Source organism: Rattus norvegicus, chromosome 17 (genome assembly GCF_021556685.1).
Source record: "Rattus norvegicus strain SHRSP/BbbUtx chromosome 17, alternate assembly SHRSP_T2T, whole genome shotgun sequence".
NCBI lineage: Eukaryota > Metazoa > Chordata > Mammalia > Rodentia > Muridae > Rattus > Rattus norvegicus.
In genome coordinates this window covers 41,446,082-41,471,015 of record NC_141550.1, presented here as the reverse complement: position 1 = coordinate 41,471,015, position 24,934 = coordinate 41,446,082, and the positions used below count along the sequence as shown (strand labels likewise).

The window sequence follows — 24,934 nt, the reverse complement described above, 5'->3', positions numbered from 1 at the left end:
ACATTGATCATGCAAACTGCCACAGTTCTACTTACACAGAGCTTGTCTTATGTCCTTTAACAATTTATTGTTTTTTTTCCTTTTGAGTCATACTGTTCTTGTTTAAGTAAGTCTTGGAAATTTTATTGTTTTTGTTGCAGGAAACCTTACAGCGTTCTTCTATTTTTTTTTATTATTATTAACTTGAGTATTTTTTATATACATTTCGAGTGTTATTCCCTTTCCCAGTTTCCGGGCAAACATCCGCCTCCCCCCTCCCCTTTCTTATCGGTGTTCCCCTCCCCACCCTCCCCCCATTGCCGCCCTCCCCCCAACAGTCTAGTTCACTGGGGGTTCAGTCTTAGCAGGACCCAGGGCTTCCCCTTCCACTGGTGCTCTTACTAGGATATTCATTGCTACCTATGAGGTCAGAGTCCAGGGTCAGTCCATGTATAGTCTTTAGGTAGTGGCTTAGTCCCTGGAAGCTCTGGTTGCTTGGCATTGTAGTACTTTTGGGGTCTCGAGCCCCTTCAAGCTCTTCCAGTCCTTTCTCTGATTCCTTCAACCGGGGTCCTATTCTCAGTTCAGTGGTTTGCTGCTGGTATTCGCCTCTGTATTTGCTGTATTCTGGCTGTGTCTCTCAGGAGCGATCTACATCCGGCTCCTGTCGGTCTGCACTTCTTTGCTTCATCCATCTTGTCTCTTGGGCATATACCCAAAAGATGCCCCAACATATAAAAAAGACACGTGCTCCACTATGTTCATTGCAGCCTTATTTATAATAGCCAGAAGCTGGAAAGAACCCAGATGCCCTTCAACAGAGGAATGGATACAGAAAATGTGGTACATCTACACAATGGAATATTACTCAGCTATCAAAAACAACGACTTTATGAAATTCGTAGGCAAATGGCTGGAACTGGAAAATATCATCCTGAGTGAGCTAACCCAATCACAGAAAGACATACATGGTATGCACTCACTGATAAGTGGCTATTAGCCCAAATGCTTGAATTACCCTAGATGCCTAGAACAAATGAAACTCAAGACAGATGATCAAAATGTGAATGGTTCACTCCTTCTTTAAAAGGGGAACAAGAATACCCTTGGCAGGGAAGAGAGAGGCAAAGATTAAAACAGAGACTGAAGGAACACCCATTCAGAGTCTGCCCCACATGTGGCCCATGCGTTCTTCTATTTTTATTCTGGAAATTCTATTTCTACTACTGGGAAAAAGCAGTCGATTTCTTAAAAAAAGAATTATCATGTTTTGAGTTAGCTTACCAAATTCCCTTGATGGTTTTACTGTAATCCTCAATCATGGGGAAACATGGACAGTCTTTCCCCCACGGTATTTATTCATGCAGCCTCTGAAACCAGCCACAGCTCTGAGAAGCCTTCCTCTGACACTTCAGTGTTGGCAGAAGTCCTTGTTTGCTCTTTCCTTCTACCTTGTGCAAGATTGCGTGGCTTGCGTTCATTACCCTTCATCCTAGGTGTCTGTCTGTGTACAGCCTCACTCAGTGGACTTTGAGCTCTGTAGATCATGAGCCAGGCATTAAATCAAACAAATTGACATTCTCGGAAAAGAAGCATCATGTGTGGAAAATGCCAAACTTAAAAAGAATTTAAAAGTACTGCTGTTAAACTGCCTTAATTGGTGATAGTTGTTAACAATCTAGAAAATCCTACATTTTTAAGACTTCAACTCTTCTGTTCTATTATTCTTGGTGTTTATGAATGTTACAGATATAAGATATTCAATTTTTTTCTAGTACTGGTGACTAAACTGGAGGTATCTTGCAAGCTAGAAAAACAGTCTACTACTGAACTATATTCCTAGGTTTTATTATGTAGCTCAATGCACTTATAACCATCCTGCCTCGGCCTCTCAAAATCTAAATGGTCTGAATGTTCACTGTACTGAGTTTACTTATCAGTGAGATGTTATTTAAAAATCACAGTGCAGGTAAGGAGTTTGAACCAGTTCCAAAATCCTTGACTTTTATCACTATGTGTGTAACTCAAGAATTCATTTATCCATAAGCTACTGTTTACTGAGAAATTACTGTCTGATTCTATTCAGGCTTCTGTAAACTACCACAGTGTGCCTCTGGAGGAAATTCAATCCATCAGACACTTTGGCTTTGGTCCAGTGAAACACATTTTGGACTAGTGTCTTCTAGAACTGTGAGAATAAGTATATACTGCTTTAAACACTCCAGGTTTGCTACTGATTATAGTACTCATAGAACTATAATAGTATTATAGTGCTAATAGAAAATTATGGAAGCTGAAGAGGTGGTGTTGTATGGCAATGTTCTGCCAGATGAATATCTTGAGAAAAGTTCCTTAAGACATAGGATGCTCAAAGAGAGGTAAAACCTTACATACTGCAGGGAGCCTCCTTAGCCTCCTTAAACAATCCAAAGGCTTCAGGAAATCTCTGAAATTTACCAAGCACATTAGGTCCCATCCAGTCCAAGTATAAAAGTATAGAGAGAGTCAAGCCTAAAAGAAGTTCAGGGAAGCTGAGATACCTGGGCAGTACACTCTAGGTTTCTGAATTCTGTGAGCTGTCACTCACACTTGGCTTGGCTTTTGGAGTTGCAGTTCTTATAAGCAACCCTCTCACCTCTACTCCTGTAAGTAACCGAAATAAAACTCAGGAGTTTACCATGTTGGACTTTGATGGGTATCCTTACTTTGGTCTGTTATTTATTTCCAATCTGAGTGAGCAGATCTTTGTTAATGTCTCCACACAGTAGATAGCTCAGTGGTTAAAAACATACACTATTCTGGAGTACTGAGGTTAGTTTCCTGAACCCTCATAAGTGGGGAGTCACAGGTTCCTATAACTCCAGCTCCAGTGTGGTTTTCAGGGTTCCTTAAGTACCCACACACATGCCATACATCCACACAAACACAGACACATAAATAAAAATGAGAAAATTAATATAGTTTAGATTTTTTAAATAAAGAAAAAAATAAAATGAGTAGAGATCAGTCAGACTGGTTAAGGGGCTGTGCAGCTGTTTGGGGGCTCACAACGATAGGACTGGGGTCAGAGGCTGAGCCCCCGCTGAAATGCAGAGAAGGCAGGTCTTCACCTTGTTTTAGGAAGGCCAAGAGACTAACTAGAAAGATCTACACCATCCATATTCCAAAACCTAAAAGTCACAAAACAAACCCAAGAGTCAGGAGCCAAGCAAACGCACATCAGGAGGATACAGAGAAAATTAAGGTCGGGAACAGGGGGATTCTCAGAGTCACAGTTCACATCAGTTCACTGTGAGCACCAGAGGATGGAGGACAGTCTAACTGATTCACTGAATCCCTCCGCAGGACCAACTCATTAAGGCCATCTTCCTGTTAGCAGATCGATGTCATCTCATTTGTCCCATCAATCACTGGTCATTGTGCCCATTCCAACCCATTTTTCTTAATGTAGAGGCGAGTTTTAACTGAAGAGGTGCTTTATCTGCAGACGAAGAAAGCACTAGGAGCAAAGGTGGGGATGATCTCAGAAATTCAAGCTAAGGAGTATCGCTCCTGCTCCCATCACACACCACTTTCCACTTTCAGTGGTTTGTTGACTGAATGGTTGTGTGCATAGTTCAAAGCAGAAAAACATAGTGACATCGTTGAGATACTCACTAGGTCGGTGAGAACTTGAAAGTGAAGTTAAAAATTAAGCAGCTAAGCCAAATGCAGACTCTGTCCCGAAGCATAGGGTCAACTTGGCGGAGTCCTGTTCCCACGTGATTCGTTACGTTTCCCTGTGAAGGGAGGACGACACAGGAACGCCTTTTGTCAAGCTAGCTTTCTAGTCTAGTCCTTCAAATACTAGTTTAATGGTGAAGGTAAGTGGTTTTCTTCTTTTAAATAGGATGTTAATTACGAAGCTATCAGAGATGCATTCAAGGGTGGAAGTAACGTTAAGAGAACTCAAAAACACACCAACTGCTGCCTGAGGACCTCCGTTTGGGAATGGTGTCTGGTTCTGGAGAAGAAGAAGCTTTCCTACAAAATAATTATCCAATCAAGACGCTAAGGTTTGAGTGGCCACTGGTGTCAAGGGCCACTGTGGATCGTGGTCACTAGCCAGAGGAACCTGTGAGTATTGGCTGTGGTATGTAAATGTGTACAATTGGCTTTGACTGCAGGATGAAACACTGAACCAGAACTGACAAGGTTTAGCTTTGGGACTGTGCTTAATAAGTCTTTTCTGGTTTCAATATACCCAATCTTGCCTCTTAAGACAAGACCAGCAAGAACCTGAGTAAGCTGGAAATCAAGGCAGCTGAATGTTTCTGCAAGGTTTGCTGCCTTTGTGCAGTTAAGAGGTTCCCAGGGAGACCATGGTACATGCCTGTTACGAGTGTAGTCATAGTGGACAGGATTTAGTGAGGATCAATCTCTCTCTTGTCCTACCCAGAGGGAATGGTGACTGGTAGGTGGAACTGAGGGAGGCTACACCAGAGTTGTGAGCCCCCTGTGGCTAGCACTATAGTTGAAGTGCGCTTGGCTTTTTGGCATAACTCTGTCTAGAAGTTTCTACTTCTTGTCTTTGAACATTCTTTTTTAAAACCATGATTTAACTTATAAATACATTGGTTGAGTGACCTCAGTCCCTCAGAAAAGTAGAGAGCTAATGAGTTGTCTACTTTTTTCCTCTTTGCAGTCTGTGGCAAGATGAGCACTTTCCTATCCAAGGCAGAATAAGTCACTTTAAAAAATTTAAAAACAAACATTTAATCAAAATATTTTTATTTGCTATATGCCTGCATTTGCTCATGGATCTGAGATGGTCTAACATGGAGCAAGTGGGGACATAGTGGCTGTCACTGATGTTGTTAATGTCAGTGACATTTGACAATGTAGAACTCCTTGGAGCAGCATCCCACATACTTCTGTTTTCATGCAAACAGTCCTATGAAGCAATATTGTCCTCTCTTTCCCTTTGAAACAATTAAGGCTCTAAGCGTTTATGAAACTTGCTATGGTTTGGAGAGTGGGAATTCAGGCTCTAAACTTCTGGCTCCTGATATTTGAACAATATGCAACATTTGCTTTGAGTAAATCAGGAGACTGGGCTAACAAAATTATGCAAGATAAGCAGGTTGTTGGGGAAAATTAAAAAGCATTAGAAATATTATTGTAACAAAGTAATGAGTTCTAGACTAAGGATAGGGTAAAGCCCCTTATGCAACTCTGTCTATATCACCATTCCCCTCAAATAAAACCCATGTGTGCCTTATGTATAACCATAATATCTATATTCCCTTTTCCTCCGATACAACCTATACTGTCCCCTATGATTGTAGGTCTATTTGCAACTTTGACACTAGGTTTCACTATCATTGCTTGAATGAAAAGGTCTTTGAAATTTTCCATGGTCTCAATGTTTTACAGTTAGACTCAGAATGACTTTACTGTCTTCATCAGTGACACCAGTGACTTGTAATTTCATGAGCTCTGGTGATTGTTTTGAAGCATGGTTTTCATTATCATGTTATGGGGAGACTAAAGTTTGGAATGACCAATTTTTATACTTGTTTTATGAAAAAGAGAAGCCATCAACAACAAAACAGCGGAAGGCTAATAAAACAGAATTCAAATACTTGAGCACAGTAGAAGTTGTGTGACACGCCCCTGGATACCACACACACACACACACACACACACACACACACACACACACTTTCACACCTCATACTCCTCTCTGAGCAGTGATAGTGGAATGTGACTCAGAGGCAAAGTGTTTGATTGGCACACATGAGGTACTAGGGCCAATCCTCGGGGGAAACAAGAGGCTGTTAAGATCATTCATTCCTTTGCATGAGACTAAAACAGAGAGAGCAGAATACAGTTCCACTAACAGAACAAAAAGCAAGAGATAATTGAGGGGGTTTTCTTTAATATTCAAATCAATGTTCAACTTATACTTTTATTATCAAATTTCCTTTGGGAATAAATGATTAGAACTTAGAATATTTCAAAATGAAGCTAGTTATTATTTTTTAAACTTAGGTTTAAAATGTTAAGGAAAAAAATGAGGCTGTATTAATAAATAGAAAAACAAGTAGTCTGGCCTTTGAGCACTGACTCTGTGAACTGTAAGGATGAAACAACTGTCCAGTCTTCTGCACACATTTTCTCACCAATCAAGTGTGTACTTGGAATAGAAGACCTGTGTCTTTTGCCTCATCCAGATGAGAGTTACACTTGGAAGCCTTTCAGGTCAGAGCTACCAGCCAACATCTGCTCTGATGCTCATCTGTTCTCATAGCAGTTGAGCCTACATGTGGGCTCATTGTGATACAATACAATTTCAATTAGCACCAGGCTGAAATAGGAGGATCAGAAGTTCAAGGTCAGCCTGGTCCACTGACCATGTCTTGAAAAAACAAACAAACAAACAGAAACAAAAAAAACCCCAATATATCTCAAATATGTATAATAGTTATTTATTAATTAATTTGACTCCTATGTATTAACCTTTCTTTAAGGACATGGTTAGCTGGGGAGACAGCTCTGTTAGTAAAGTGTTTGCACCTACAAACAAAATAAAAGTTTGGTGACATGTGTTTGTTCTCCTAGAGGTAGGGAGGTAGGGACAGGAGGGCCCCTGAGGCTTCCTGAGCAGCCGATCTGGCCCAATATGCAAACCCAGGTCCTGGTGACACACACTAGTTCAAAAAACAAGATGGACAGTTCTTGAAAAATGACATGTGAGTCTGACCTCTGGCCTCCACCTGCACTTTCACATATGCACACATTACAATAGATAGTTTTGGATAAAATTATTTATATCTTCCATGATGATCTTCTGTCCTAAAGTCATTTAGGAGGGTGAGAATATCTCTTTAAATTTGGGTTCAGGAAGTATAAGATCCTGAATTTATGAAATATACACATGATACAAGTGTTTTCTAACAGTTCTCGAAGATATAGTCTAAGATGGATATAATTTATCAGATTCTTAGAAGGTATATTCTTCTCTAAAAGAAGCAAATGTATATATCTCCCCCAAAGAGATGCAAATACTGAATTAAACCTATCCATATTTGGAGCCATAATTTTTATTTGCTTTTTAAAGTAGCTAAATTAATTTATGATTACAGCAGAAACCCTCCATTCCATATAATTTTATAAATTTTTAAAGATATTTTCAGCTCAATATAATGCTCATTTTATGAGTAGTAAAGCATATTCTAATCACAGAAGGGAAATCAAGGCTTCAGGAGTTTGAATCAGCTGCTCATATTATGTCTGTCCTCAGTCAGAAGAAGTGACTAATGCATGTTCTACACTTTTTCCACTTTTAGGAAGTTCAGGGTCCCCTGCTAGGGAATGGTGCTACCCATACTGACTGAACCTTTTCTTCTCAATGAACATGCTCAATTTACTCTCATACAAGGAACCCATAGGCCTGCCTCCCAGGTGATTCTAGTTCCTACCAAGTTGACCATTAACACTGAGCATCACAGCACATGAGGTAAAGAAGATGCTACAGAACACCGTGCATGTCCAAAGGGATCAGAAAAATGGTCAGGATGAGAGTAAAGGCTGCTCTAAAACCATCTTCTTCAGCTCTTGGGCTTGACTGTTCTATTTTTTGGTCTACTCTAAGCATTGAATGGTTCTCTATGGTTTGATAAAGTCTTTGCAGCTTCCTTCTTTTAGTTTCATAGCACCACTGGATGGTTCGAGAATTTGCTCTAAGGATTTATAGTTAGAGTTCCTCCTAAAAACACAGTCCACTGAAAGCATAGTCAGAATGTAGAAGAGCCAGAATGTGGGAGTCATAAAGAACAAACAAATCAACAGCAAATGCTCGCCTCTTCCTGATCCCTAGGGGTGGCATGGGCAAGAGGTAGCTGTGTGTCATTCTTGTATGATGTTCTCATAGGTCAAAGCCTGTCGTGGTGAAAGTGATTTGGGGCAGAGGGAAACTCCGCCATAAAGTACACATCATTCACCAGAGAAACAAAATGGATGAGAAGCCTACCACCAGGAAAGGTAAGGCACTGTCCTTGTTTGCAGGTAGTTATAGAAAACTCAATGCTTGGCTTCAGCCACTTCATCCATGATGGCTTTCCTCGCCTTTTCTTTATATTGTTTCAGTGGATGCTCTTAGTTTAACATCAGACCCAACCTCAATCCCAAGATGTCTCTTGCTTTTTACTGTTAAAAAATGCCATCGATTAATCTTGCAGAAATTGAACCAAATGATCAATAAATCCTGTATCCTAGGAATGCAATGAGTTTTGAACAAGTGATTTAAAAGCAAACAGCCAACTTAGCTGATTTACAGATCCCTGTGGAACACATTTGCCAAATGTCTGGCCACTTCCTCCTCTGAGCTTGGCAGCTTAAATTGATATCAAAATATTCATTTGCAGGCAATTTGTTCTACCCTTGGAGCCACTTGGAGATTTCTTCCATTTATTTTTGTTTCTTCACAGATCCTGTTTATGTCCTACAAGTCACAGTTTTCCAAATATGCAGGAGAAAAAGCCTAACCCATCAGTCACATGAAATCCTTCTAATACCAACCCATTGCTTTATTTTATTGGGAAAAGATATAGAATATCAGTACACACATTATACATACAAATACATATTGAAAATATGACAAATACATAAACACATACATTTGTATTACAACTCTATTGAATACTATTTCGTATCATTTTACCTATACATTTATCGAAAGTGTTTCTCTATATTTGCTTGAAAGACTGAAAAACCATGAAGCAGGGTGTAGTAATACATGGGGAAGGAGGAATCAGTGAAGTATCATAGTCTGTGAAATATCAGCTCTCAGCTGGGTGTGGTGGTGAAGATGTTCACAAGGCAGAGCTGGAAGCATCAGTTGAGCCTAAGAGTTCCAGACTAGTTTGAGCCACAAAATAAAAAGAAGGAGAAGAAAATCAGCATATCCGGGAGAGAGTTCAGCATGGAAAAGGAGTGTTATTTCTCTGACAGTTCAAAAGAGAATCCTCAGACATGGAAGTGCTGTCTCCGAAAGGCAACTACCATGTAAAATCTCACAAGCGATATGAGAAATGAATGTGCAAAATGAGATGGACTGTTTCCTTGCAATGCAGAGGGGTGCCAGTCATGGTCGACTCTGCCATTGTCTTCTCAGTCTCTTATTTTAGAGCAATATTGCACAAAATCCTTGCATTAAGGTTTTTCCTTTCCTTACCGTCTGTCCCCACACATTTAAAGAATATTTGCAAGATTCCAAACTCATATGGCAACAATGTTTGGAAGAAACATGTTGGTAAAAGGTGGGCATCAGGATTAGCTTGCCCCGATGACAACTGGTTTATAGTTTCGTTGTCATGGAAGGCTGAGGTAGGAGAGATGGCAAGTTGCACTCTGAGCAACTTAATCAGTCTCAAATGCATTCTAAAAGGGGCTGGAGATCAACTCAGTGGTAGGCTGCTTGCCTGGTAAGCACATGCAAAGTCTGGATTCAATCTCCAGTTTGAAAAGGAAAGAAAAAGCACAAAAGGAAACAAAAAAATAGTAATATTGATCGCTGTCATCACCTGGAGTTCTTTCATATTTAACCGTGGCAGAAATGGAGTCAGCAGTTTCCTTCCGGTGTTCATTGTGTAGCTCTGTGTCCTGCCTAGGGTCAGGTTTCTGCTCTTTACGCTATGCGTTGGCTCTCGTCATGCACTTCTCCAACTTCACCATGATAACGCAGCGTGTGAGTCTGAGCATTGCCATCATTGCCATGGTGAACAGCACACAGCATCAGGACCCAGCTAATGCATCCGCTGAGGGGCCCGTGATGAATCTCCTCAGTAACCGGAGCAGAGGCATCAAGGACTTTAGCACCCGAGTGAGTATGATGAAGAGAGGGCTCTGTGCTGACAGAAAATAACAGGCAAGAACAGGAGATGGGGAGGCTTCAGTCTTGACTCTGCAGGTTATAGAATTCAACTGTAAACTGAAAAGAACTGAAGTGATTTTTGAGCCATTGCTTGAGTCTGTGATAATAATCTTTCACTGAAGTAGCATTGCAGAGAAGTTGTAAGAAAGATGAAAGAAAAATTTAAAAATAGGACTAATAAACTACTTGAGTTTCTTCAGAGAAAAACTAGTTACTGTCTAAGGAACCCTTCTGGGTTGACTGATTCTATTTGAGTCCCTGCAGCTTTCAAAATTTTTAAGCTATTTATAGCTCGGCAAATTCTATAGGATGACTAGAAATGCATATGATTCTAGTCCTGTGGAGAATCCATCTCCATTCTTCTCCAGTCAGCAGCTCCCAAATGTGATTGAATAAGGCAGTCTGTCATCGATTTAAATTCCATCCCAGTATTTCTGTCCAGCTTATATATGTGTGGTCCTTTTCATTCTTTCTTTTATAAACTACCATGTTTACCAGCTCCCCCACTAATCAGTGAGTTAACTAGTACCTTTATCATGGGTTCATTGCATATTTGTATAAGAGTCATAGAGATACCCTGCTTTTGTAAGCATCCTTTAACCTGTCATCTATTACACAGTCCATGAGTTAGGGATGTGTTATAACTCACTTAATCATTCACACTCCCTTGCTCGGGAACTCAAGGCACCTTCAAGTTAATTGACTTGTGTCTGGACGTGCTGCATCCCACTAGAGCCTGGTCTTCTTCCTCAGCACACTCTTATCCACCAATGGCTGAGGAAATTTTCTACTCAGAGCCAGGCACTGTCACTGTCAGTATGGGAGCAGTTTATATATCAGATGCTGCAAGTCTAAATGTGCTTTTTATCCAATGGGAATGTGTCTAACTTGCTTTCTTCACACAAATCCCAAGTGTGTTTTCAAAAGATGCCTCAAAATCATTTCCTCTCTTGGATCTTTCTCAACTGTTTCCTTCCTCAAGGTTTCTGTTCTATTTATGTCCACCCTCAAATGTTAATTCTAACATGAATCATATACTCTGAGTTATAATAGTCTTTTTTCTTTGTTTATAGTTGAGCAGGGACCCTCTACATAGCCCTGGCTGTTCTATATTTGTTATGTAGACCAGGCTGGCTCATAGAAATTAGCTTCCCTCTGCCCACCTCATGCTGGGCTTAGTGGCATGTTCCTCCAATGCCTGGCTGCTAAAAGTCTTCTTAAGTTAATAAAGTATTTTTATTTTACATCCTTTGGTGATCTAATGTATAATACGATTCCAGATCAAGATATCTAGAGACTATTAAAGTACTGAGTTATTCATTTCTTTTTTCTTTTTTCTTTTTTCTTTTTTTTTTTCAGAGCTGGGGACCAAACCCAGGGCCTTGCGCTTGCTAGGCAAGCACTCTACCACTGAGCTAAATCCCCAACCCCGAGTTATTCATTTATAATGTATATCTTCTTAGACCATACATAACAACAAAATGTGGCTTTTATTTTTCAGTCAGGGGTTAATTTTGATAAGAAATCAGAAAAGTTGTCTTCACTTTATTCAGTGAGAGTCAGCAGCATTCAAGTTTTCAAAGAAGTTCTTTAACATGGAAGCCATCCTGCTGAGACTTGCTGCTGTTCTCAGACTCTCATCTATTCAAAAAAAAGATTTATTAGTTTTTCTATGTATGAATGTCTTCCATATATGTGTTCTCCACATATATTCTCAGAAACCAAAAGGATATCAGTTGCACTGAAGCTAAAGTCACAGACAGTTGTGAACCATCACGTGGGTTCTGGTACCCAAACCTGAGTCCTCTGCAAGAGCAGCAGCTACCCTTAACAGCCAAGACATCTCTCTAACTCCATAGTCATGTATTTTTATCTCTTTTCTTTACTTCTTACATTTAAATTTTTCTCTCCCATTAAAGAAAACAAATTAGGGATGGAGTTGGTTATTTGTAAAAACAAACAAGCAAACAAATAGGTTAGGTAAAAATTTTGGAAAAACTAAATCAAACTAAGTATTTATAATAGAATTATAATTGGAATCTCTTGAATATAGAACAACTTTGGGTATACAATAGACTTTCAAATCAGGACTTCTTAGCAAAGAGGATGCCCCCACTAACTACTACATAACCCAAACCTTTCTTTGTTTGCAGGCTGCTGTTTATCAGTGGAGCACAGAGACCCAGGGCATCATCTTTAGCTCCATCAGCTATGGAATCATACTGACGTTAATTCCAAGTGGATACTTAGCGGGGATATTTGGAGCAAAGCAGATCCTGGGTGCTGGGTTGCTCATCTCATCCCTGCTCACGCTCTTTACTCCACTGGCTGCTGACTTTGGGGTAATTTTGGTCATCGTCATCCGCACAGTCCAGGGGATGGCACAGGTATCTAAACATTTTCTCAGACTGAATAGGATACAGATTCTCAACACCGGCAAAACAGCAAAGATCTCAATGACTTCTTGTTGCAGGGGATGTCATGGACCGGGCAGTTCACAATTTGGGCGAAGTGGGCTCCGCCACTTGAACGGAGCAAGCTCACCAGCATTGCAGGCTCAGGTGAGGATGCATACGTGCCTCAGTGGGTTGTGATTTGCTCTGTTTTTCTGTGACTCAGATGACTAAGAAAAAAATAGAGCAATATGAGACAATTACATAACAAAGAAGAAACATGTATCTGTGCTGTAAAGCCTCAGGCTCAGGAGTACGGCTGAGCATTGTGACCTATGTCAGTCAAAAGCTAAGGCCTGATGGGAAAACATGCTGAGCTTTATGAAAGGTAGAAATGGAATCGGTCATAGTGGCTATTGCCTGTCTTCCTAATACTACAGAGGCAGAGGCAGGAGGATTCTGAGTTTGAACTCAGCTTATATTATAGACAATTACAGTTTCTTGAGGCTCTGTCTGCAGTCTGTTCCCTCACAGAAATCCACCTGGTTGATTCTCTACAGCCACTGTCATGGCTTTCTCTATCTCCAAATGCTCCCAGCTAGTCTTTCTTCTCTGGCTGGCTTTCCTCTTTCCATCAATGCTTTTATTTTTTTTTTGTACTGCTAAGGCAGTTTTACCCATCAGCTTGAGTATCTTCCATGTGCCCCCTTACAACTATAAAATAAAGACTCACCTCCTTATCATATTGGGAGATGTTCAGGCATTTTGTTACAACATGCTGATCATTCAACTCCCTCTGGTAGCGTGAGCTGTCCACAGCTGTTGTCACTTCCCCAGGCTCTCAGCTCACAGGTTCATAGCTTTAAAAGATTCTATATCCCTGGTTTTGTTAAAACCACAGATATGTGCTGCCTTCTTCATACAATTGTCTAGTCTTCTCATTGCAGCTAATTTAATTTCATCTATTCCCATTGTACATTATAATTTTATTATTGCCTTTACATTCTAAAGTCACATCTCAACTAGAAGAATAGAACTGTGCTGTGATACCAATTCAGTTGGGAGCAAATCTAGAATTTAAAACACGAAGATGATCAGAAGGAATAAGGTAGGGTAGGAGAAAATAGAATAGAATTGATATAATAGAAGAGAATAGAATACAAAATATAATTGATAGAATAGAATGCAATGGAATGGAACGGTACGGAACAGAATGGAACGGAACAGAACAGAACAGAACAGAATAGGATAGAATAGAATACAGTAGATAGAATAGAATAGAATAGAATAGAATAGAATAGAATAGAATAGAATAGAATAGAATAGAATAGATAGGCTAGAATAGATAGGCTAGAATAGATAGGCTAGAATAGAATAGAATAGAATAGAATAGAATAGAATAGAATAGAATAGAATAGAATAGAATACATAGAATAGAATAAGCTCCATTCACATTGTGCAGGTGACTATGAACTCATGAAACCATTCTGAAGTTTGTGTATGTGCAAGTGTTTGTGTACACTAAGTATGTGTAATATTGCTATATAAAAAGCATTTTCTACTGTGAATCTGGAAAATGCACAGCTGTAATTCGTGTTCAGCTTTGAGACAAGGTTTTACTAGATAGCCATAGCTGGTCAGATACTGTGGATGTAGCCCACAGTGACCTCAAATTCATGCCAGTCCTCTTTCCTGGGACTCCTGAGTACTGGGATTGCAAAGGCATGCAGTCATGCCTGGTTGTTGCTTTTGTCATTGTAGACCCCAAGGTCCAAGTGTAATCCAGTTGGAATACATTTGTGATAATAAATTTTGCTCATTATTCTTTCATCGATTAGAGTAAAATCTCCTTGCACATAGGAACTGTATCTCTCTAATTTTGGTAAGTCTTTACATTTCGGTGCCCAGCTTCACATTCCACCATGGTGAGCTATACTTGCAGAGAGTTTCTATGATAAGCTGAGAGGTTAGAGTTGGCCACATTGCTGTTACAGTGGTAATGTGTTGTTTACACATTGCTCTTTATTCCTCATGATGTTGAGTCTAGTGAACAGAATAAATCCTCTCATCACACAATAATTACAAATCAGCATGGGAACAATGTTCACATTTTAGCCACTACTATCTCCATAAGGTTTTCTCCCCTGTCTTCCCTTTAGGAGCAGCATTTGGATCCTTCATCATCCTCTGTGTGGGGGGATTAATTTCACAGGCACTGGGCTGGCCCTTTATCTTCTACATCTTTGGTGAGTCACTGCCTCTTAACTCATAACACTTCCACTTTTCAGGCACTTGTTTTAAGATAGACATCGCTCAGCCATTAGTTAAATGGAAAACGATGAAGGAGGTTGAGGATTGGTAGTTTCCTTAGTATATAGTTCATGAATCTTGGTCTCTCACACTTTCCCAGAGGTTTGGACATCCACATGCATGGGGTAGATGAGATCACTTTCCACAGCTTTCTGAGAAGCTTTTCAGAAATCAGTTACAAAGCCTTTTCTGTCTGCCACACACACCTCCCAGCATCTCTGCCATCCTGTCCAAGTCTCCTGCCGCTGTGCAGTTAAGACATCAAAGCCTATTGAGAACACCTTCAATGTGTCTACACATTTTGTAATAATTGTTACATCTATCCAATATGTCTTTAGCCTGTTCTCTATCAAGTGAATTGTGCAAAGCTCAATTCAGATGTTCCTTCCTTCATGGAGTCTTCTGCAACTTATTGATCAGGTCCATTCATTCTCCCATCTCTGATCTTATCAGCACTTCCTTTTCAGGACATGTTTTCAGGATGTTCCTTGTCTCACTAAACTGTGAAATGTTTAAATCAAAGGATCCATTATTTAATGTTTTCCAGATTGCTTTGGAAATCATAGTATCTGAAATTTAGCTCCCAATAAAACAGATTAATCAGGTAATAGAGGTGGGATCTAAAGAACGGTTCTCAAAACCGTTTAACATAGAAAATGTTTGAACTGATGCCAATAGTGCACACCTTTAGCCCCTGCAGGTCATGGGCAGAGGAGGCAGAATTTTCTCAATAACTGTGTAAATCCCAGTCATTTTGTTTCACACATGGTAATCAAGCATGGAAAAGTTGCTCCTGCTTGGACTCCACAAAAGATTTATAGCTTGAATACAAATAGTAACCTCTTACAAACACATTAGAAATGTTTCTGTGCCACAATGACTGATGCCGTGGCAAGTGGTTTCATGCATGCACAACTACTTTTTCTTCAGTTCCAACCACACAAAGCAAAACAAGACAATGACATGTGTGCCAATTAATTAATAGATTAAGACCATCTATGGCTATAAATAAACACTGAATCCTTAAGCCCTGGTTCTACTGGCTTATTCATGCTCACATTATCTCCAAGATTCTGACACCGACAAAAAGCAAGTTTATATTTGAGAACCGGCATCTAAAAAGGTTCAATAGAGGGGCTGGGGATTTAGCTCAGTGGTAGAGCGCTTACCTAGGAAGCGCAAGGCCCTGGGTTCGGTCCCCAGCTCCGAAAAAAAGAACAAAAAAAAAAAAAAAAGGTTCAATAGAAAGAGTTTTACAGGGTGGGAAAGAGAAAAGGGAAATTTGGGTCTGTATGGTGGATTAATTCCAAATTGGTATATGTGGTAGGAAGGCTATGATATTTCAGACAAAACATTATTCTTCCAATATATGAATTGACCTGAAGTATAACTACATCCCTACTTCCCAGGTAGCATTGGCTGTGTCTGCTGTGTCCTGTGGTTCACGATGATTTATGATGACCCCATGCATCACCCATGCATAAGTGTGAAGGAGAAGGAATACATCACATCCTCAGTGGCTCAGCAGGTACACTGCACCCTTTCTTTCCACCCAGGGACCATGCAGAAGTCTGCAGAGCACTGTTTCTAGGGGGAATCTACCCTAATGGCCGATGTTGATTTGATGTTTTCTTTCAGTCTAGTTCTCCCAGAAGATCCATCCCCATAAAGGCAATGGTCAGATGCCTGCCACTGTGGGCCATTTTCATGGGTTTTTTCAGTCATTTCTGGCTTTGCACCATAATCATAACCTACTTACCGACGTACATCAGTACAGTGCTCCACGTTAACATCAGAGATGTGAGTACACTCCCCTACTGTGATTGTGACAATAATGACTGTAGTCCTGCACTGTCCATTATATTTCAGTGTATAGAATCATTTCACCTTCACAATGGTGGTGACAGAGGCAGTGCCATGATTCCCATTTCACAACAGTAGAACTGGGATACATCCAGAGGTGAGATAATTTGCCTTGGGTTACATGACGACTGTGACTACTGCATGGTGGAGCTGCTGTGCATTGGGTTCTTAATCACCAAGATTTTCTGCTACACCTTACTAGTTTAGAAGTTTTCCCCAGAAACTGATATCCCTTTTCTCGGGCATTGATTCTCTTACCTAAGACAGTATGGCAACGGTGCTAGTTTCCCTCAAACAACTCGTAATATCAGAGGTTAGGCTAAGATGGGTCTGTGAGATAAACACTGGCACCCTGCACTGCTCTGAGATGTTCTGTGTACATTTCCTTCTTTCAGAGTGGGGTTCTGTCCTCCCTGCCTTTCATTGCTGCCTCAAGCTGTACAATTTTAGGAGGTCAGATGGCAGATTTCCTTCTATCCAGGAATCTTCTCAGCTTAATCACAGTTCGAAAACTCTTTTCATCCCTGGGTAAGGATAGGTGTGTGGATTCAAGTAACCACGCCCCTTCCTGTGTGGGCTTTGAGAAACCCCTTGACCTGTCTCCATCCTCCAGGGCTCCTCCTTCCATCCCTCTGTGCTGTGGCCCTGCCCTTTGTGACTTCCAGTTACATAGCAACCATTGTTTTGCTGATACTCATTCCTGGGACCAGCAATCTCTGTGACTCAGGGTTCATCATCAACACCCTAGATGTTGCCCCCAGGTAAGGGCTTTACCTGTCTATTGCCTTTATCAGACCCCTTAAGTGATGGTAGATCTGTGTCAATACCGATGTGCAAAGCCTGTCTGTTGCTGATGAGAACTAAATCAAGGTGAAGTAACATAACTACAAATGATGGTTCACATGGCCATGTGTTTCGTTTCTGGATAGAGAAAGTTTTTCAAGTTCCCTGGTAAGAGATTAAACTGTGTGTTTGGGTAAAAGGCCACAGACATCTGTTTTGGAAACTTCCAGAGTGTTTATTTTATCAGCTACCACACATAGACTATTCACCACGAGCCAGACCCATGCTAACACATCCTCAGAAATCGATATGTGTCAGCATCACAAATACATTAGGTAGATACTATTCTGATCCCCTAATTAGGGGAGAGGAGACTGAAGTACATGGGTATGAGACCTTTGGCAGAGGCAGGATCTGAAGGCGTACAGTTTGGCTTCAGAGTTGGAGACTGATACTTGTCTGTTATGCAAACTGCCCTCTGCACTGAACAGTGTTGTGAAAAAAAGTTCCCACACAAACTACTTCTCTGGTTATTCTAGCTATTGATTCAGTGGATGGATGATTTCAAAATTGGTAAATAAACATCTCTTTGGATGTCTTTAGGTAACGAAAAGTTACCTAAAGTATAGGCCAAGTTGCTTTACCATTAAAAATGTGTTTCATGAAAGTTGAACATCTGCTATAAATGGTTTTCTACATAAAATCATCTTCTCCACAGATATGCAAGTTTCCTCATGGGCATCTCAAGGGGATTTGGTCTTACAGCAGGAATCATCTCGTCCACTACCACCGGATTCCTCATCAGTCAGGTTGGGCATGTTATTGAACATCTGCAAGTGGCAGGTATTGTTTTAGGCATTGAAAATATACACTGTGCTCTCAAAGACTGTACAGGTGGCCAGGGGAAGCAAGCATGGATCTGAACACTCAATTCATGAAAATCAAAATGTGGCATGCCATGCTTCCCAGGGAAAGAAAAGTGAAAGCTGAGTTCATCAAAGGGAATCGCTATTCATTTCGTGAAAATGAGCTGTTTGGGTACAAATAACAGTTTTTCTATGACTTCCATGAGGTAAAAAGAATGAGATGGGGTGGAGAGATAGCTCAGCAATTAAAGACTAAGCTCACAACCAAAGAGACAAGAGAAAGGCTTTCATCGTGACAGAGTGAATAAGTCATATCAAGAATTAGTAAATGATGGAGATAGGAGGGGTTCATAAATCGGATCAATTGTAGACAGTTTTTACATCACTAAAGAGAAAACTAATATCCTAGGTCCTAATTAATAAAGACATTAATCTGTATACAGAGGAGAGAGGAGAATGGCTGTATGACTTTAGGGTTGAGAGTTTTGCTCTCAGCCTTCAGGTGTGGTCTAGTGAGCAAGAGGGAAGGCAGTAATGGAAAACTCAGGCGAGGATGGAAGAAGTGGACAGTCAGTCCAAGAAGCAGAGCTTTGTTTTGTTTTTAGTACAGCTAGGTGGCATAGATTCAGGGCTAATTTATGAGTAATTTATAAGAATTCACTATGATGACAATGGCAACAATGAATTGGCCTGACAGAGTTTATCAAACAGGTCAAGTGTAGCTCACACTGCATTGAGAGGCCCATGTAAGGAGCTGAACTGATTGAAGTCAATAGCTAAAAACTAAACAAAGCAAGAAGGACAGACCTTAACTATTCAGTTTAGACATAATTGTAAGGCTTCACTTTTATAATCATTGAAATCCAGATTTCTGGAGAAGCATCAATGTTGCTTAATTTGTTTTCTTTTGGGGAAATAGCTACCACAACAATGTGCTTTTTATAGTCATTTGGTTCTCAACAGTTTCATGACCCCTCTTGGCTAACAGGATACTAAGTGTATTCTATGTTTGCCCCCTAATCTGTGTGCATGTAATTAGCATTGCAATATGCAAAGTAGAGGACTTGTATAATCCTTAGGAGAGATATTTATATAATTAATAACTCATTGTGTATTTTTTTGTGTTCAGGATTCTGAATCAGGATGGAGGAATGTGTTTTTCCTGTCTGCTGCAGTCAACATGTTTGGTCTGATCTTTTATCTCATATTTGGACAAGCAGAAATCCAGAACTGGGCCAAAGAGAGGACTCTCACCCGCCTCTGAGGATGTAGGGTTGGAATCCAACCAAAGTGCTGACCCTTAACATATTTTGCTTATCACCATTCTTTCTTTGTATTTATGTCCATAGAAACAACACTTCTCTATTCTGGCTGGGTGCTAGCTTTTTTCAAGGAGCTTCAGAAACAGATCCCAGGCTATACTCCAGAGTGAGTTAGTCTGAAGTGGAACCCAGGTGCCACTAAGTTTTAGACTCCCTGGGAGTTTTTCCAACACGCAACTGTGGTTGATAACTAGTAGAGGAATTTGAAGTCAATTTTAGTTGCCTTTGAATTTTCCTCTTTGGGAAGTACTAGATGAATAAAAATCTATCTGAAATAATCTGATAAATACCTTCATTGAGACTGTTAGAAGAACAGAAAAGGTCTTATAGGAATTGTACCTATAAACTATAAAACTCAGCAAAGAACAGAGTTGAAACCTATAATGATAGAATTAACTTTATTCCTTTTATAATACTCCAGGAAACATGCATGCAGTTAGATGCTGTTAAAATAAACATGCTAAGATTAAACAGAGTACATTAAAGCTATGTACACTAGGATTCTTTCTAAAGGTGGAATAATATTTATAAATCCTAGCCAACTTCTTGGAGGTTATGACCAGAAAATAACAAGAAAAAGATTCAATGAATGAGGTTAAAATGGAATACAGGAAGAAAGATTGAATAGATACCAGAAAGGGCAAAGTTGACCCCTTAAAACACTATCAGAGTTTAGTCATGTGGTGAAAACATAAAGAGAAGATAGAAACACTCTTAAGTGAACATCAGGGAAGAAATTTATAAGGGTAAGATGAATTGGAGAGAGGCTTGGAAAGAAATTGTGTAAAAGACATTCATCCTGAAGATAGACTATGTGACCCTCATAGTCTTCCAAATAGTCATATTCAACTACAGAATAAAATACAGTAGTAATTGGTTGGGGTTTTAATGTATACAATATACTATAAGGTACGCCATATAGATAGCTTATTCTATTTTTGCCTCAATTGTCTTAGAAAGGTATTTTTAAATTCATGTTAGTAATTTCAAAATAACTGCAGGACAAGAACCTTTGATTAATTCATAAGAGGAAGAGAATCTTCTAATCAGGTTAGAGTTAGAACCAAAAGGTAATTTTGACCAGAAGTTGTAAGGATAAAAGTTGGTGTCAGGTCCTGAGGGCGATGCTGAGATAATCTATTGGTTCTGCTTCCTAAATGTTTATAATACACAGAGCAAAGGAGTCTGTAGAAAACTAGAAGATGGGAAAGAGAGAGATTATATAATGAATTGGCATGTTACATATGAAGTGAGAGAGAGAGCTCAGAAAGAAGGAATGACTATAGTCTGGGGGACCACAAATGGAAGGAGGGAAGAAAGATAAGAGAGAAGATATGGGGAGAGACAGCTAAAACTCAGGCCCATTTGAGCAGTCATATGGAAACCTACTACCATAGAAGCTTCTTAAAATATATACACATATGAATAAAAGAAATACAAATGGAATCACCAAGAAACAGGAGACAAAGCTCTAATTAGACATCTTTTTACTACCAAATGAAACATCTTAGTACCAGAAATGGCTTACATCTAATTGAGTTGTTGTGTGGAGATGTCCCATGGAAACTCAAAATAACCCAAGCTATTTCCAAAGCCATTGGTGGCTCTCCATAAACTGAGGGTTAGGCCATGTTGCTGAAGACACCTACATTACTCATGAACACTGAAAAGTTGTACTGGTGCCCACCTAGAACTTTACTGTCTAGTCCACGGTTGAAGAAGGCACTCTTCATGCTACCAGAGAAGAAACACCAACCCAGCTAAAAACCTTGGATCTACAATAGTGATCTGCTTGAATGACATGCTGGTAAATAGTATCACAAAAGTTCTGGGAGAAACGAACTATCTGACTGTATTTAAGGTGGTCCATTCCACAAGAAAAAAAACCCATGGCTGAGAAGTCTCAGTTCGTTAATAACCCAAGACTAGATAGGTCATAGACCTATGAGAAAGGCAGGGCTGGAGAGATGGCTCAGCGGTTAAGAGCACTGATTGCTCTTCCAGAGGTCCTGAGTTCGATTCCCAGCAACCACATGGTGGCTCACAGACATTTGTAATAAGATCTGGTGCCTTCGTCTGTCACATATATGCAGAACACTGTGTATGTAATAAATAAATAGATCTAAAAAAAATTTTAGGGGTTGGGGATTTAGCTTAGTGGTAGAGCCCTTGCCTAGCAAGCGCAAGGCCCTGGGTTTGGTCCCCAACTCCGAAAAAAAAAAAAAGAAAGAAAGAAAGAAAAGAGAAAGGCAAATACTACTATTCATCTCAAGGAACACGGCAATAAAATGATTCCTAGTGACCTTCTGCTTTACAGTGTCTTGCTCATCCATCATCAGAGAAGCTTCTTCCTGTAGTAGGTGAGAACAAATACAGAGACCCACAACCAGACAATGTTCAGAAAGTGAGAGAGCTTGAAATGCTCGGGCTAAATAGGATGTCTCCATCAAATTCTTCCCCACAGGACTCAGAGAACTTTGAAAAACCAGGGGAAAGATTGTAAGAGCCGGTGGTTATGTTTCATATTTTTATAGAATTTCTGTGTTTCATGAATGTGTATCATTGCATCTCTGTGTTTCTTGTGCTTTTTCTTTGACTCTTTCCTCCCTCTTTGTATGTTTTGTTCTATTCTAGTTTGTTGAAACCACTTTTATAGTGGTCAAATATTGTTGCTTTTATGAGGAAAAAGGGTTGATACACAAGGTCTCTCTATGTAGCCCAAACTATCCTTGAACTCATGATCCTCCTTCCTCACTCTCCTGGGTGCTAAGATGGCCAGCCTACACCATCAGATTTGCTGCTCAGTTGCTTTTCTGAAACCAGGTAAAGTGGAGGTCAGAGGGCGACCTCAGTTGTTGCTATTAGGGAATCATTCACTGATTTTATTTTTGTATTGAGACCTTTCATTGTTGCGGAAATCACAAAGTAGAACAGTTTGGGTAGCCAACCAGTTCCAGAGATCTGCAAGCTTCTGCCTCCCCAGCACTGGGGATAAAAACCCCAGCACTGGGGATAAAAACACATGTTCTCATGCTCCACGTTTTTAAGTACAGCTTTTAGGGAATCCAACTTAAGTCCCAATGCTTGCCCAGCAAGCAGTTTGCTATCTTCCCAGCTACCCTACCTCTTTTGATATGTAACTCTTCAGGTCTAGAAAGCAATTCATCTAGTGGTATCAGTGAATTATCTCCAATTCCAACTTTATGGACCTATGTGTAACACTATCACCTGGACTATCAGAAAACATGCCATGGATGTAAAGAGGAAGACACAGAAGAGTACAGAGATGGAATGATAGGAAGATCAATGCATAGCACCCTTATCTGTGTCTCTGCAGTCACTCTGCCCTGTGAACATTCTTATCCATGAATGACTATCTAGATAATGTAGAGAGCCTGGCACATGGAATTTGGATGTCTATGAGTCTTTGGCCTCACACTCAGAGGGATGAATTAAAATATGTCCAAGAGGCTCAGGATACTGGCATAAACTATAACTCAAAACCCTGGTAAAATGAAATCAAGAAACCTTTTCCTCTTGGGAAGATATAATCATTATTCACACATTTCTCCAAAGTTGTTGCCAGTTTTGCACTGGCTTCTTTTCAATCAGAGCTTCCAGGTCCCTGTATGCATGAGTAGTGTGCATGGAAGAGAGGGCATCAAGTTGACTCCCACTTCTCTTACTGGTTACTTTCTTTCTTTCCTAAAATCAGAAAAATGCCAGCTGATCTATTATAAGGTCTAAGTAAACACATTTGGAAAAGGCATTTGGAAAGGGCATTTGGAAAGGGATGTCCTAAGTTACATTGTCTCTGTACCTGAACCCACTAGGCCTGTTTCTTTTAGTTCCCAGGCTGCTACTACCTGGGAGGGAGCCCCACAGCTTTAGAAAGCCCCATGGATATAGAGGATTTCTTTGCTACTAAAAACTCCATACTGGGCTTTCTCCATTTCCGCCTACTTTGTTTTCTATTTGGGACTTGGCGATGATTCTGACAAGACTGCGAACTCAGCAATCCAGGGTCATTGCCCTGTTGCCTCATGTCATCATGCCTGCCATCATCCTCCCAATTCAGACTTGGCTGTCAACATTCTTCCTTTCGGCCATTCTGCCTTTCTCTCTTCATGCCTTGTTGATGTCCCTCTCGGTACTATATGTAGACTTTTTTTTCACTTGCCCAACAGTCCTGTGTAAGGACCAAACAGAAGCTAGGTAACTGGAGTTCACACACCAACCACAGGCCAGTGAAATTGCTCAGTGGAGAAAGCATTTGTTACTGAAGGTTGATGAACTGAGTTCTAGTCCCAGAACCTATGGAAGGATGGGAGAAGGGAGCTGACTGCGCAAAGTTACCCTCTGACCTACACGTGCTGTCGCACGTAATGCCCCTCTCCATATTATACACTAATAATAAATTAGTAGTTCTAAAAACTCAGTTCACGAGTTAGATAGGAAGCAAAGCTGAGCTGTAAACCTCAAGGGTAGTCAGTCCCCCCACCCTTTGCTTCTTCTAACTGAACCCCATCTTCTGGAAGCCCCACAACCTTCCAGAACAGCCCCATTATTGAGAGACAAGTGTTCAAACACATGAGCCAGTGTGAGGACATTACACATTTAGTGTAACAGTATGAGGTGGTGTGGGGTCTCTTCATATTCTTTCCACACACTCTCTTCCCCCGTGTGAGACTTGATGCCTAGAGAGGAAGTACCACACTTTCCAGCATCCAGCAGGAAGGTGAGGTAGAAAGGAAGCAGCAGCTGACCCTTGGTCATATTCTGTGAAATATAAACTTGAAAGCCTTGAATTCTGGAAGTTCTTTTCCTCATTTTTGTTTAACCTCATCTGTCCTGAGGGCTATGAACAGTATGAGATGTCCCACCCTCAGACAAACGTGTGTGCACAGACATGTCATGTTCAGGATCACTCCGTATGCACAGAGCAACTTGAATGAGAAGATAAACCACATGTGAATCTTTTCTTTTAAGCATATAAAATAATGAGTTTCTTGGGACATTTTCGTTTGTGTTTACCGTTTTACATTTCTTAAGAGAGTCTTCATTTTGATGGAGTGATTAGGATAAATATGTTGGGGCTGTGCCTCTTTATTTCTCCCTGCTCGTTCTCTCTCTCTCTCTCTCTCTCTCTCTCTCTCTCTCTCTCTCTCTCTCTGAAGGTCTTGCCTTGTATCCCAGACTGACCTTCAATTATTATCCTCCTGCCTCTCCCAGAATGCCAAGATGGCAAGGATGGGCCACCATGTGTAACATCGAATGCTCTAGCAACTAAGCTATGTCACCAGCTCTAGTAGTGTGCTTTCATTGCTACTGGTCACACTTAACAACAATAACAACTCAAAAACAAACTATATAAAACCAGTAAATAACTGGCCAGTTAGAGGATATTTATGCTTGTATATTTGAAAGACAAAACTTCCTCTCTGTTGAAAAATGATTTTAAAAACCGCTAAAAATCATTTTCATGACAGGAACCAAAGTCAA

At 40.3% G+C, this 24,934-nt stretch overlaps 1 protein-coding gene across 4 annotated transcripts; it reads left to right on the top strand.

Moving 5' to 3' along the window:
• Nucleotides 1-3,784: 3,784 nt before the first annotated feature.
• Slc17a2 (solute carrier family 17, member 2) lies at nucleotides 3,785-19,710 on the top strand. Of its 4 annotated transcripts, none has more exons than XM_087590646.1 (12): nucleotides 3,785-4,095; nucleotides 7,895-8,004; nucleotides 9,633-9,844; nucleotides 12,049-12,282; nucleotides 12,369-12,456; nucleotides 14,448-14,534; nucleotides 16,008-16,126; nucleotides 16,237-16,398; nucleotides 16,857-16,989; nucleotides 17,075-17,222; nucleotides 17,963-18,053; nucleotides 19,240-19,710. In XM_087590646.1, the coding sequence occupies exons 2-12, from the start codon at nucleotides 7,977-7,979 to the stop codon at nucleotides 19,372-19,374; spliced, it is 1,437 nt and encodes a 478-aa protein (XP_087446772.1). In that variant the 5' UTR covers nucleotides 3,785-4,095; nucleotides 7,895-7,976; the 3' UTR covers nucleotides 19,375-19,710.
• The last annotated feature ends 5,224 nt before the right edge of the window (nucleotides 19,711-24,934 follow it).

Bases quoted from the DNA above. Each gene is read 5' to 3' on its own strand.
- Slc17a2 (XM_087590646.1), top strand. From the start codon at position 7,977: ATGGATGAGAAGCCTACCACCAGGAAAG. The intron at 8,005-9,632 runs GTAAGGCACTGT...TGTCCTGCCTAG, and splicing joins GAAGCCTACCACCAGGAAAG to GGTCAGGTTTCTGCTCTTTA. The intron at 16,990-17,074 runs GTAAGGATAGGT...TCCATCCTCCAG, and splicing joins AAAACTCTTTTCATCCCTGG to GGCTCCTCCTTCCATCCCTC.